Source organism: Strix aluco, chromosome 3 (assembly GCF_031877795.1).
Source record: "Strix aluco isolate bStrAlu1 chromosome 3, bStrAlu1.hap1, whole genome shotgun sequence".
Taxonomy (NCBI): Eukaryota; Metazoa; Chordata; class Aves; order Strigiformes; family Strigidae; genus Strix; species Strix aluco.
Window position 1 is genome coordinate 37,141,461 of NC_133933.1, and position 12,561 is coordinate 37,154,021.

At 41.8% G+C, this 12,561-nt stretch overlaps 1 protein-coding gene across 1 annotated transcript in view; it reads left to right on the top strand.

Moving 5' to 3' along the window:
• Positions 1–12,152, top strand: part of MOCS1 (molybdenum cofactor synthesis 1) — a 36,745-nt gene extending 24,593 nt beyond the window's left edge. Inside the window, 7 exon segments of the mRNA XM_074818116.1 lie at positions 1,001–1,112; positions 1,441–1,553; positions 2,126–2,236; positions 3,056–3,176; positions 4,659–4,706; positions 8,755–9,619; positions 9,621–12,152. Coding sequence (XP_074674217.1) covers positions 1,001–1,112; positions 1,441–1,553; positions 2,126–2,236; positions 3,056–3,176; positions 4,659–4,706; positions 8,755–9,619; positions 9,621–9,942 — 1,692 coding nt within the window. The 3' untranslated portion in view covers positions 9,943–12,152.
• Positions 12,153–12,561: the final 409 nt, after the last annotated feature.

Below are 12,561 nucleotides of genomic sequence, written 5' to 3' on the forward strand. Positions count from 1 at the left end.
CCTCCTCTGTTGATTTGGCATTTGTTTGACCCAGCTGTGAACTTGGGCAAGGGAGCTAACAGGCAGAAAACTACCCTGCAGAAAGACATTAATTTTCTCCTAGTTTATCTCTGAGTGCCAGTGTGCAAAGGAAAGGGAGTCCTCCTTTGGGGGTACAGATAGACCAACTTAGCTGTAACATGAAACTTCACCCTAACTCAGCTGTTTGCAGTTCTGCAGCTGTGGTTTCCTTCAGTTTCACCAGTGTTTTGGAAGATCTATTATGTGTGAGTGGTTTAGGCTATAGAGCTATGAAAAACCCTTGAAGTTAAGCTAGGTTATAGGCTTTCGTGAAAGATCTTAAGAATCGTGATGCATGATGCTTGGACATAGAAGTCTGCCTTGCTAACAGGGAGTGTTTTAGCAACTGCATAGCTATCTGTTGTTCTTCAGATAAAGTACACATGACCTGAGGCTCCAAGGTAAATATTGTTCATGAGGAATGTGTGGACAAACTCAGCTTTAACCTCTTTGTGGAGAAAGGAAGAGCTAATCATCCTGCAACCTATGGTTATGGAGTGCGCTGTGAACACTTCCTAGTCTGGGGAATTTGCTTAGGATCTGCCATGAAGAGTGCTATAGAAGGTACCCTGCCATTACTTTTACAGAAGGCATATAGCCTAGGACTAGGGAGTGGAGTTGTCATTTTAGACAGTAAAATCTGCCATACCTTAGATGGGTAAGACGATGCCTTTGTTACCTAGCTTTTATTAGTTTTCCATTTAGGAAGGCAACTTTATCAACTTTAGTTAGGTTGGATGCAAAAGCTTACAGGCAAGTTTGACAGAAATGATCATCTATACTATTGGAATCCTGCCAATTCATTATCTTTTATTTCAAAAAAAAAGTTCTTTCTACCTACCTTGCCTACCTTGCCTTCTGCAAGGGCTATGAAACGTTGTGTAAGAGAGGAGAAAGTCATACTCTGCTCACTAATTTCAGGTGTCTGCTCTTCCTGCAGGTAAACTGTGTGGTGATGCGAGGCTTCAATGAGGATGAGCTGCTGGGCTTTGTGGATTTCACAAAGGATCTGCCCCTTGATGTGCGGTTCATAGAATACATGCCCTTTGATGGTAAGCAGTCCTGCTTTGAGATCCTTCATGGCATGGAGTGTGCCTTGGACACAGGTGAATCTAGATGGTGGTTATTCACCCTGTGGGTTTGTCTCTGGAATTTTGGTGAGCTCTTTTGGGGAATTAGGAATTGCCCTAAGTTTTATGTTGTGTCTTTTGAAGCTTGTCTGTATGTCTTCCTTGGATAAACTGGAGAAAGGACTGGTAGCAGGATTAGTTGGGGCTGTGACACCTACAGGGAAGACTGAGATTTGTGGACAATATAAAGGTGGTTCTCTGCTAACTCAAAAACCACTGTCTAAAGTTACACTGGTTTTGTTAATTCTAGGCAATAAGTGGAACTTCAAGAAGATGGTGAGCTACAAAGAAATGTTAGATACAATTAAACAACGATGGCCTGATTTGGAGAAATTGCCCTGTGAAACTTCCAGCACAGCCAAGGTGGGGTTTGGCAAAGAACATGTGAAATGTGTCCCCGTTCTTCCCCAGCCCTAAATCCCCAAATTCTCCCAAGTTCAGCATTTATATTTGACAAGCAAAGTAAAACATACTCAGTGTAGTAACTGGTATTTTGGTCAAGCTGCCTGCATGTGGTTTGACTCTTACTGAACGTTGGTTGTAGTCTTTACCTTTAGAAATACAGTGTGTTTACTAGATACCTTGGTCAGATATAAAGAATGGCAGGCTTGTATCCTATATTTACAGCTTTTGAAACTTTTGTTGGCTCATGGCTGCCTGAGTAAGAACATGCCTACTGGTATCACCTGCCACTTGATAACTAGAAGAGCAAACATTTAACAAGTTTGTGAAGTTTCAGGAACAGGGCAGAATAGACTGGAACCCCTGACAAAGTTGATTTTGCTTTTTTTCTCTTGTGTGACCTTAGGACTGAAGAAAATCTGTTAAAATGTCCTCTGGTCTTTGGGCAAGTGGAGCTTTAAAAATGAGGAGTCTGACTGCTCTTTTTTTTTTTTTTTTTTTTTTTTTTCCCCCCTCCTCTGCATCTCTTTAAGAGTTATAAGGTGCCACATTTCCAGGGACAGATCAGCTTTATCACCTCTATGTCGGAGCACTTCTGCGGATCCTGCAATCGGCTGAGGATAACAGCTGATGGGAACCTAAAGGTTGGTAGTGAAACATGATTCTCTTCGCTTTCATGCAGTGAAAGCAGTGTTGAAATTCTTCCCTTAGAAGTAGCTGGGATGTAAAGTAGGATGGAAAGACCCATAATTATTACCAGCTAACTCCTGTTTGTTTATGCTGTATGTATTCTTGTTCAAGCTTGTTGGGCTGTTAGGGAGATGTTACATCACCTTTTTTTTGGTTTCTCTGTTTTGCTAACAGAGTTAACTTCAGTCGTAAAACATGGTTGCAAGCCCAGTAAATATAAACATTTATTTTAATCTTTGATTCAAAATCATCTTAAACATGTGACAAGCAGATGATTTCCCATTAAAAAAGGATCCAAGCATCTGTGAGGGCTTGGCTTTTGTGTTCTACAAGGATCCTGTCTTGTTTCACCAAACATCTTCTTGCAGCTCTTCTCCTTCAAGAGCAGCCTGTACATTTGCTCAATGGCTGTAGAAAGGGGAGGGATAACCATTTCCTGCCACGTTGAAACTGGCAGTTTCTGGGGGAAAATTAAAGTTTTCAATTAAAAATTGGCACTTGCGTATTGTCACCTGATATTGACAACAGCTGTGCTGCTGTCTAATGTCAGATGACTGAGGCAGCCTGAAGGCCCAATGAGCTTAGGTTACAAAATGTCCCAGGCTGTGTGTGTACATGGAGAGATAAAGAAAACAGTTTCCATAAACGTTCTTTTTCTTCAATAGGATAGGCCTCTTCAAAACTTTTTACTCTGAGGTTAGTATGAAATACTTGTAAGAGGCATTTATTTTATTCTTTCTCCTTTCTCTTTTGTTTTCCTGGGTTGGCTGCAGGTGTGCCTTTTTGGGAATTCAGAAGTGTCCTTGAGAGATCACCTACGGTCGGGTGCCTCAGAGGAAGAGTTGGTTCAAATCATTGGAGAAGCAGTGGGCAGAAAAAAGAAACAGCATGCTGGTATGTTTGTTGTACCTGAGAAAAAAACAGCAATGACTAGAGAAAACAATGTCGAGGTACTGCTGTGGGAGGCATTGACTTGCCAGAAGGCAAGAAGGAAAAGCTTCTTGAATGTAGCTGAACTAAGGAAAGCATTTTTCCATCTCATAAGAGTATTGTCTGGTAGAAAGCAGGTAACATACCAGCCCTGCAGTTCCTCTGAAATCTGGATGTCAGTTTTGAGTCTTTTAACCTTCCAGAGTGACCATCTTCAGATGGTCATCTTTTAGACTGACTTTTGTCTTCAAAGAGATGCAAATACCACTGCTCACTGTAACAATGTAAGCAAAGCTAAGCAAAAATTCATGGAGTTGTACTGGATCTCTGTGTCTTAAAATTAGTTTGCTGTAAAATAAGTAATAAAGCTAAAATTGAACTGTCAGTCCAACTACTGCATTAAGATGTTTCTAGAAGCGACAGATCTCTTTTTGAGTATGGAGAAACTCGTAGCCACTCATCTAGTGCTCTGCCTAAAGTCATGACACAATGTCCATGATGATGCAGTCACATCCTCAGGCTGTATTAGTCTTTTCTGAATTTATGTTGATACAAACTATATTTCAGACACATCTGAACCTAGCTATATTTTTGTAACCCAGCTGCAGCTGGGAATGCTGACCTCTTGTACATGAACTGACTTTTATGATGATGGAATAGTCCCCTTTACAATAAAAATAAGCTTTGGCCCTTTTGTTCTCTTGCACATTCTACCAGATTACTGACAGTTGCTTTTGCCCTTTTTTTCATGATGGAAAACAAATTTAAAGGAAGCTTTTAAATCTGAGCATAGATTAACTTGCAAAGTACATTGGTCTGACCCAGATAAAATAGTGCCTTGTAAACATATGGGAAGGGGTGGAGGGATTGGTTCCTTTTCTTCTAGACCATTCATTTCTGAATATCTGATTTGGGAGAGTGTGGGTGGGGAGGGGTGGGAGGGTGGAGAAGAGTGTTTTCCCCTCTAGTAAAGGCATTTTGCCATCAGCAGCATTTACCTGACATTGTCTTTCTTCTTCTGATTTGTGTTAATCCCAGTATTGTCCCTGGGGCCTTCTGTGATAGGATTTGAACTGAAACACTGTTAACGGTTTATCTGTAGAAGTAACACATTTAAATGCTATTGTTAAGAAACAAGATAGTCCCAAGTTGTTTGAATTCTGTAGTAGGTAGACTGTAATTCAGATTATGGAAAGCCTTCTGGGAAAGGGTTCTACAGTGTGATAGACCTATAGCAGCTGGATGCTTGAAGTCTGTGTCAGCTGTGGTTTTAAATAATACCATGCTAGATTCCCCCTTCTCCAGCTTGCTTGGTCTTTATTGAGCTTTGGTTTTCCTAGCATGCAGGTTGCACTGTAAAGAGCAGAAAGCTAAATCTATAAACCAGATGCATGACTTAAAACCTAAAAAGCTAGGATTTTTATGTGTTCCTTATTTTATTTCTAGGCATGTTTAACATTTCCCAGATGAAAAACCGGCCAATGATCCTGATTGGTGGGTGACAAATCAGTACGTAATAAACATAAAATAATTTTGTTTGGTTTCTGTCTTTGCGGGAGCAGAGTGGATTGGGCTTTTAAGTCTAATTCATGTTTGGTTCCAGTTTAAGTTTAGGCAAAGAAATGGGTTTCTTAAAAGGCAGCTGTGGTTAACATGCTGAAGTGGAAGAGGAGGAAAGGTTTAATGTCTCTACCAAGCTTTACCCAGTCCTCTGATTGACAGCACTGGTTTTGTTTTCTCCATTTTGAAAGTTCATTACATTTTCCAAAGGGATCAGTAGCTTTCCTATCTTATTTCCTGTCTGCTTCCATTGTACTTAACAAGAGTAGTGTAGTAAGGGACAAGGCAGTTTGGGGGGCATTTTGTGAAATTGATCAGGTTGCCATATAAACGTGAAGGATGCAGGATGGACTTTTATCCCTGGATTAAGAAATTTAACTTTGTTTATAATATATAGAGCCAGCAACCTGACAGAAATGCAAGTTTTCTCACTTCACTACTTCTTTACTTCAGAATCTGAAACTTGGGGCTTCCTTCTTTCAAAATGTCCTCTTACTGCTGCAAAGTCTCGGAACATAACTGTGAAGACTGTAGTATCTGGTATCTGACCAGCCCTGTGGATCCAAGGAGCCTTTCTTCTCCTTGTTCTGTCTGTTGAAGGTGTTTGCTAACTTTCCCTTCTGCTTGAAGCTCTGTTCTTGAGCAATGTGGTACTGCTGGGGTTCTCTTACTGATTTTTCACATCTCCTCCAGTGTGGTTTTACCTCCTCCATGCCTATGTTTTCCTGTTTTGTAAGAGAGCTATCTTCCAAAATACTCTTTTCTTCCTTAGACTTAAGAAATGCTTGCAAGAGTTAGCATTGTGAGATTAATTGGAAGTTGTTCAGTTGCTTCTTAGCAACAAGGATGGCGGGGTGGGGAAATGCAGCAAGGGTGGAAGAGATTTGAACATTACGTTTCAAACCCAAACTCTCATCCTCCTGTTGATGCTCTGGAGCAGGTTAGCTGCTGTGCAGCTTAAAACACAGTTTTTAAAACAGGTGCCCTTGTGGGGAGGGGGAGGGTAACATGCATTAATTTGCAGGTCTTTGCTACAGGTAATATAATAATTGCTCTTTTTTAAACCAAGATCCTAGTGCTTGTACTTCTGTTACCTTTATTAGGAAATAGGATCTACAGAGGTCTTTTAACATAGGTTTTCACTAGGAATATTTCTCCCTTGATGCCCCCCCTTTAAAGGGCCATCATTTTCCATGTTGAGTTTTAAAGTGAGTGGATTCAGTGGTGCAAGATTGTCTCTCTCAACTCTTTTGTATTTGGCTACACTGTGTTCTAGTAAAAGAGGGAAGAAGACACTTTGTTTAAAGTGTGTATTGATTTGCTGCATGAGGAAAAATTTTCTGTTTTTTAAGATGAAAAATTCTATACTAAACTCTTGACAGCTTACTGGGACCTACATAATTTTTCAAGATGCCTTTGAAAGAACCTCCACTCTTCAAAGTTAGCATTCATAGCAGTGTTGGGATGTCTATAGATCAGATCCATCCAAATTCCTTTTGAAAAGTGCTTTAACGTACAGTGAAAGAGGCAGCCTGTCCAGGTCCTCCCTGTGCTGTTCCATGTCCCTTCGAGACTCACTGCTGGCAGTCACCGCATCTGGAGAGACTGGAGATGAGTGGAGAGTATCCCACTGTGACTCATGGGGAATCATTAGGAGATTTCCTAATTGTGTTTCAAATTACTTACAAACTTCAAATAATGCTGGCGTGCAAGCAGTCAGTGGGGGGGTGTCTGTATGGAATTAATTTAATGAAACTTAATGAATGCTGTGGAAATCACTAATTGGTTTTGCTAGTCCCAGTAAACCAAACCTGGCTTCTTCCCTGAACTGCTGTTGTCTGATACTTTTTGTTTGTATCCTATTTCCCTTAATCAAAATATTCCTTTTTGGCAGGTTGTTCTCCTTATGGGTTCACTTCAGTTATGGGAATTTCCTCCTTAATTGAAGTATCTCCTACCTTCTTCCCTGACACCCCCCCTGCCAAGATTGTGCTTCTTGAAGCTAACACAATTAAACTTCAAGTGCAGTAATAGAATATAAGGAGATGCAGTTTGTCAGATGGCTTCAGTGTTACATATCATGCTGTAGAAAAACATTATCTATTTTTTGACTGGTATATGAGCGATTTGGGTGAAGATAGAAAGGACTACGTACAACTTGAAGAAAATGTACATGGTTAGGAAAAGCAAAGATGCTTTGCATGCATTACTGTCTGTTGCTGTCTTTTTACTTACCATTCTACTTGAGCAGACAGTACTTCTCTTCCCTGCTACCATCCATGCGTGTGTACTCTGTGGAAGTAAGTACTTGTCTGCCTCTGCAGTCCAGCTTCTCCTGAAGACATGACACCTTGCCAAGGGTTTAGCTTCAGCTTTAAAGCTAATCAAGGAATCCAGAAAAACAGATAACTTTGAGTTCCTGGATTTTGAAAGGAATATAAAGGGAGAGAGAAAGAAAGGAGGAATAAGCACAATTTTCTGTGCTCTTTTAAAGCAGAACAGTGTTGCACTCAAAGCATTTATGTCTATTTAATCTTGTTCCTCTGAGGGTAAACACATTACCATTAAACTTGCAGGAATCTTAATTTTAGTGGATAGGCCATTAGCCTTTGCCTGAATTTAGATTATTGCAATGATTTAAAAACCTTGAAATCTATGGTTGATTTAAGCTTCAGTAATGGGCACTTTCAGATCAATGTTTGGAGGGCACACTGGATGAAAAGGTGGTAAGTGCATCAGCCTTGTTATAGCAGAGGCCGGGATTAACAAGGAGATTGGTTGGTTTGTTTTTAAAAAAAGGGGGAGGGGGGCCACAACCAATGGGGTGGTGTCCACACTGTGTCCGTTACTGTCATGTGGACAGTTCAAGATGATACCTGTAGGTCAGGGCAGCAGAGGTAGCTCAGCAAGGTATAGAGGGCCCAGGAAGCTGCTTTGATTCATCTGTGGACAGTCTGAAAACCCATGAGTAAGGGAGTCCCTGAATATCAGAGCTACCAAAGGAGCTTATTGAGCAAAACCTAATCCAAGTTTCTCAGAGCAGAGAGAAGGAGCTTCAGAAAAAAAGAGAAAAATGTTTATCAATGAGGCTATTAAACTAGGGCTTAGCCACTTACCTCTATACTGCTTTCTCTTTACTTACAAAACAAATCACTTTTATGTGAAAGAGACTCCTGTGCAAATGCCAAAACCAAGGGATTTAAATGGTGAAAAGGGGCAGGAGGGCTTACTACCTCTCTGCCAGCTGGGAACTCTGCCAGCTTGACTTGGAACATACTTCTGAGTAGATTTAAAATCTATCTGTCAATGAGGGGAGCGTGGTTTTTCCAGTGCTTAAACTTCAGCTGTCATTAACATAGTAAGAGCTGGCAGTACTACTCATCACAGAGCCACCCTGTGAGCTGGTAGACAGTGCAGTTGCAGATGTGGTGCTTCTGGTCCCTGCTGTCCTCAAGTGCTGGCATGACCCTTCCCTGCAGAAGGAGATGAAAGCAGGAAGGGCAGCTGCCTGTGCTGGGAGAAAGGTGTTTGGAAAGGCAGAGTTGAGAATCTGAGTGCAAGAATTTCCTATTAACCCAGCCAGGATTTCAAAAGAAGACTGGTGCTGGCACAGTCTAATGGATGCTGAGGTGCTGTGACTTGCTTTTCTTCAGAACTGATATTCGTGTAGGTTTTCTTGGCTGCTGTTTCTCAGTAAGTGTTGATACATTTTGAAAGCAAGTTGTTTCTTCTTGTCAGGGACCTTGAAATAAGTGTTTTGAGTCTTGGGGTTTATAATAACAAACCAGCAAATGCAGGGAACTGAGAGAGAGAAGAGAAAGAGGTTGAGGAGAAAAGCGGATGTTCACAGGCCTATTGAGGTTTTTGCAATACAGAAAGTCCCAAACAGTGCTGTGGCAGGGTTCTCAGCTGCTGCAGACTTAGCTTAGCTTTCCAGTTAGTAAGACGTATTCTCATATTACTTTTTTTTTTTTCCCCCCAGAGCCTGCACTGATGTCATTCTCACTATGCCAAGATGCCCTACAGAATCCCCCAAATTCAAAAGAGTGCGGCCACACGTTTAGCCATTGGCTGACTTTGAGAGCAAGTTCACCCAAACAAATGGGAAAAGCATTAATGAAAAATAAGCTTACAGGACAACTTTTCCTGCCAGGATCTCACCCAGAGCAACAGTGCCACATAATGACAGAAATTCTACAAACCCAGCTTAGAGGCTGCTGTGTTTTCCAGAAGGACTCAAGCTCCACATTTGACACAAAGTGCCTTGAGGCTTCTCCTGTTGGCCAAGTTTCTGTGGACTGTCAGTTCAAAGAGGCAAGTCCAGGATCTGAATTCTGCACCAGGGATTTGGGATCTTGCACCAAGGTACCTCGTGCCTCTGACAACTTGACTCACACTGATGAGGAGGGACGGGCCACAATGGTTGATGTTGGAGGGAAGCCAGATTCAAGAAGAAGTGCTGTTGCTGGTGCTGTGGTCCGCCTGGGTGAGAAGGCATTTGGGATGGTGAGGCAGAACCAGATGAAGAAAGGGGATGTGCTGGCAGTAGCCCAGATTGCAGGAATTCAGGGAGCCAAGCTGACCAGCCAGTTGATTCCGTTGTGTCACAACATCCCCCTCAACCATGTTGAGGTGTCTCTGAGTCTGGATGAGAGCAGATACGCAGTGGTGATTCACAGCTCCTGTCAGACCTGGGGAAGGACAGGTGTGGAGATGGAAGCTCTAACAGCTGCCAGCCTGGCTGCCCTGACTGTGTATGACATGTGCAAAGCAGTTACTCATGACATTGTGATCGAAGAGGTGAAGTTGCTTAGTAAGACAGGCGGGCAGAGGGGAGACTTCTCAAGGGTCTAGATCACATGCAGACAGCTCCAGCCCTCCAGGTGACCACTGCTCCCATTCAGCTTCTTGCAGAACTACATTTCCTCATCTGGTAGGCTTGGAGACCACAGCAGGTATATCATCCAACAACCCTACGACTCCAGTTTTGCCTTACCCTGTCAGCTTACTGCTGGGTGAACAGTGGAGCCACTTATCCCTCTTGATAACCATATCTGTTTTTCAGAGGACAGACTTCTCCATTCTACCAGTACCTTCATTTCAGTGTTCTCACCATGAGCTTGAGCAAAGATTCTTAGTTATACCACAGAGGTGTTTGGGGTTTTTTTAATTCTTGCTGTGAAATATTCACAGCTGCTGTCATCACACCATGCAACTAAGAGCTCTGGAAATTAAGCAAGTGCTGAAAGTGCTGTTATTTGGCAACTACTTTTAAGTCAAGGATTAAGATTTTAGAATTGTCTGTCCATCTGTCCCACTGACCTCCTTAGTTGAATTTAGAAGGTGACAGTGAAAAGAACCAGCTCGGGAACCTTACTATATAGCAGAGATTATAACTGTGGAACAGCCAGGGTCAGAGGGGCAGCTCCTGTCCCTTTGCAATGCTACTGCTTCCTTTGCCTGCAAGTGGGAAATACCCACGTAAGTTTCAAAAGAACAAAAAGAGGGCAGCTGCCCAGTTCTCTGCCTTGAGTGCTTAGTAAAACAGGATATAGAAACAGAGGATTTCTGAGTTTGGAAGAATTACTTTGCTGATCTGAAAGATACCTTTTACAATGTTAGAAGCATGTTCCAGCATTTTGACCTTAGCACTCGAATACATTGAAGCCCTGTGTCTGCATGCCTAAGGGCTTAATTATGCCATGCATGGAAGGTGTCAGCTCTCCCTGACTTTAGAAATAGATGTCACACCAAGCTCCCAGAAGACTCTCAGTTTTTTTAATCCTAGAGTGCAGCTCCTAGAAACCAGCAACCTGTGTAGTCCTGACAGATAAAACAAACTTTAAAGACTAGTAGCCACTTGGAAGAGTAAGGTAGTTGCTGTTGCCTTGGCCAGAGTGTTTTCCTGCATATTTCTCTAATTCGCTTCAAGAAGTCTTCTGGCCTCAGAGCACTTACGTGTCCCCATAAATATACCAGCGGCCACTGTCATGTAGCATTAAATAGCTTTGATAATTGACTATCCTAGATAAGAAATTATTCAACATTGTTGTTAATACTGATGGGTCCTTTTCAAGTGTTAATTTAAATGCTCTAGACAGGGTGTTTTCAACTTTGGTTTACTTGTTTTCTAATGCTTATGGCTAATGTGAAGTTGCATATGATTCAGGGTGCTCCCTCTCCGTACGCACAGAGAGTTGAAGACAGCTCTAATAATGTCAAAGAGGCTACCAAAAAAGCATCTTAAACTTTGCAAGTAGCTGTGTTTCATGAAATAAGGTTAGATTACTGTGAGCATCATTAAAGCACACACCACACTCACGCACATCCTGCTCACTTAAAGTAAGCACAGATCTAAGATAAGGAGGCAATAGGTTTTACTACAAATCCTTTACAAATCTCATACACTAGTTACCACAGAAGGCACTTTTTCCATTGCAGGTGAATAAATTTGATTCTTTATTCATTGTTACTGTGATATATACAATGACACACATAGCAGCTACAGCTGAAAGGGGAAGGAGTCTGGAAAGCTTGTTGCCCGAACTCCATAAACATTTGTACACCTACATTCGGTGTTATAGTCCCCATTCCCTTGATATCACCGATCTGTCTGTAAGTAGGGGCACTCCTGCTCCTCCCCAGGAATGTACCTAACACTGCCGTACTGAACACCAACCACCCCCCTGACCCTGCATATACAAGAGACCATGTTCATCTGTGGAGCCGCTGTGCCCACAGGGCAAAAGTTTTCCTAGCTCAGCATGGAAACAAATTGCCATGAAAAGGAAGCACATGTGTAACCTGCTAAATTAACTGATTTACAGAAGCACTTAATTCCCACCACCACACACAACACACCCTGCCCTCCCTGCCTTCAGCCAGTCTCTAACTAGTTTTGGAAGCAAAAAGGAAACTAGACCTACTCAGTAGTAATAAAATGAGTAGTAATAAAATGATGCTTTGAGGCATATGATTCTTTGGCTTCTGAGAAGTTTGCTGTCATGCTGTAAAGCTCAAGGTCACAAGACCATACAAGGGACTGCAGAGCACATGCATGACTGCCACGCACATTTCACTACTTACGCACATTTCACGACTTCCTTGGGTTGAGAGTGGCTGGAAACTTTGGGCAAACAGACTTTGGTGCCATTTTATGCTCATGTTACATTATCAAGTCTTGAAACTATGCACATGTATAGATAATGAACCAAGCATGGGTCAACAGAACATCTTGCAAGAGAAATGAGCTGATAGCACTGTTTGTTTCAGTGGTGCTGGGTGGGCAATGGTGTAATATATGTTGATGAAATGACTACTTTTTGGAGGCTTGCTTGCTTTTTGTCCACTGCATTTTTAATAAATACTAGTTGTAATGGAGTATGTTTTGCATTACTTTGAACCCTTTTTATTCATTCAAAGGAACATCTATGTTTTAATCCACGAGCTTCTATGAATAGTTAACTCAGGACAAGCAACAAGACAGACTACAAGTTGCAATGATTAGTCAGCAGTTAGCATGGGATCAGTCACAATAACCTATTACTGTAAGGAATGTATTATTTCAATTTTTTTTTGTTGAAACTCATCTTTATCTGGCTGTTCTTAAACTGAGTAATTGTGTAGGCTTAGCATCATAATTTATCATCTCTCATCATTATCTCAGCTTCTCCCGTGTGACTCTTCCAAGTCAGTGGCTGCGTATGACAGCACCGCTTCTTGTTGCAGAGTAACAGAAGGAACTGGTGCCTCCAGTCTGACTGACTGTGTGCTGAAACTGAGGTCCAGG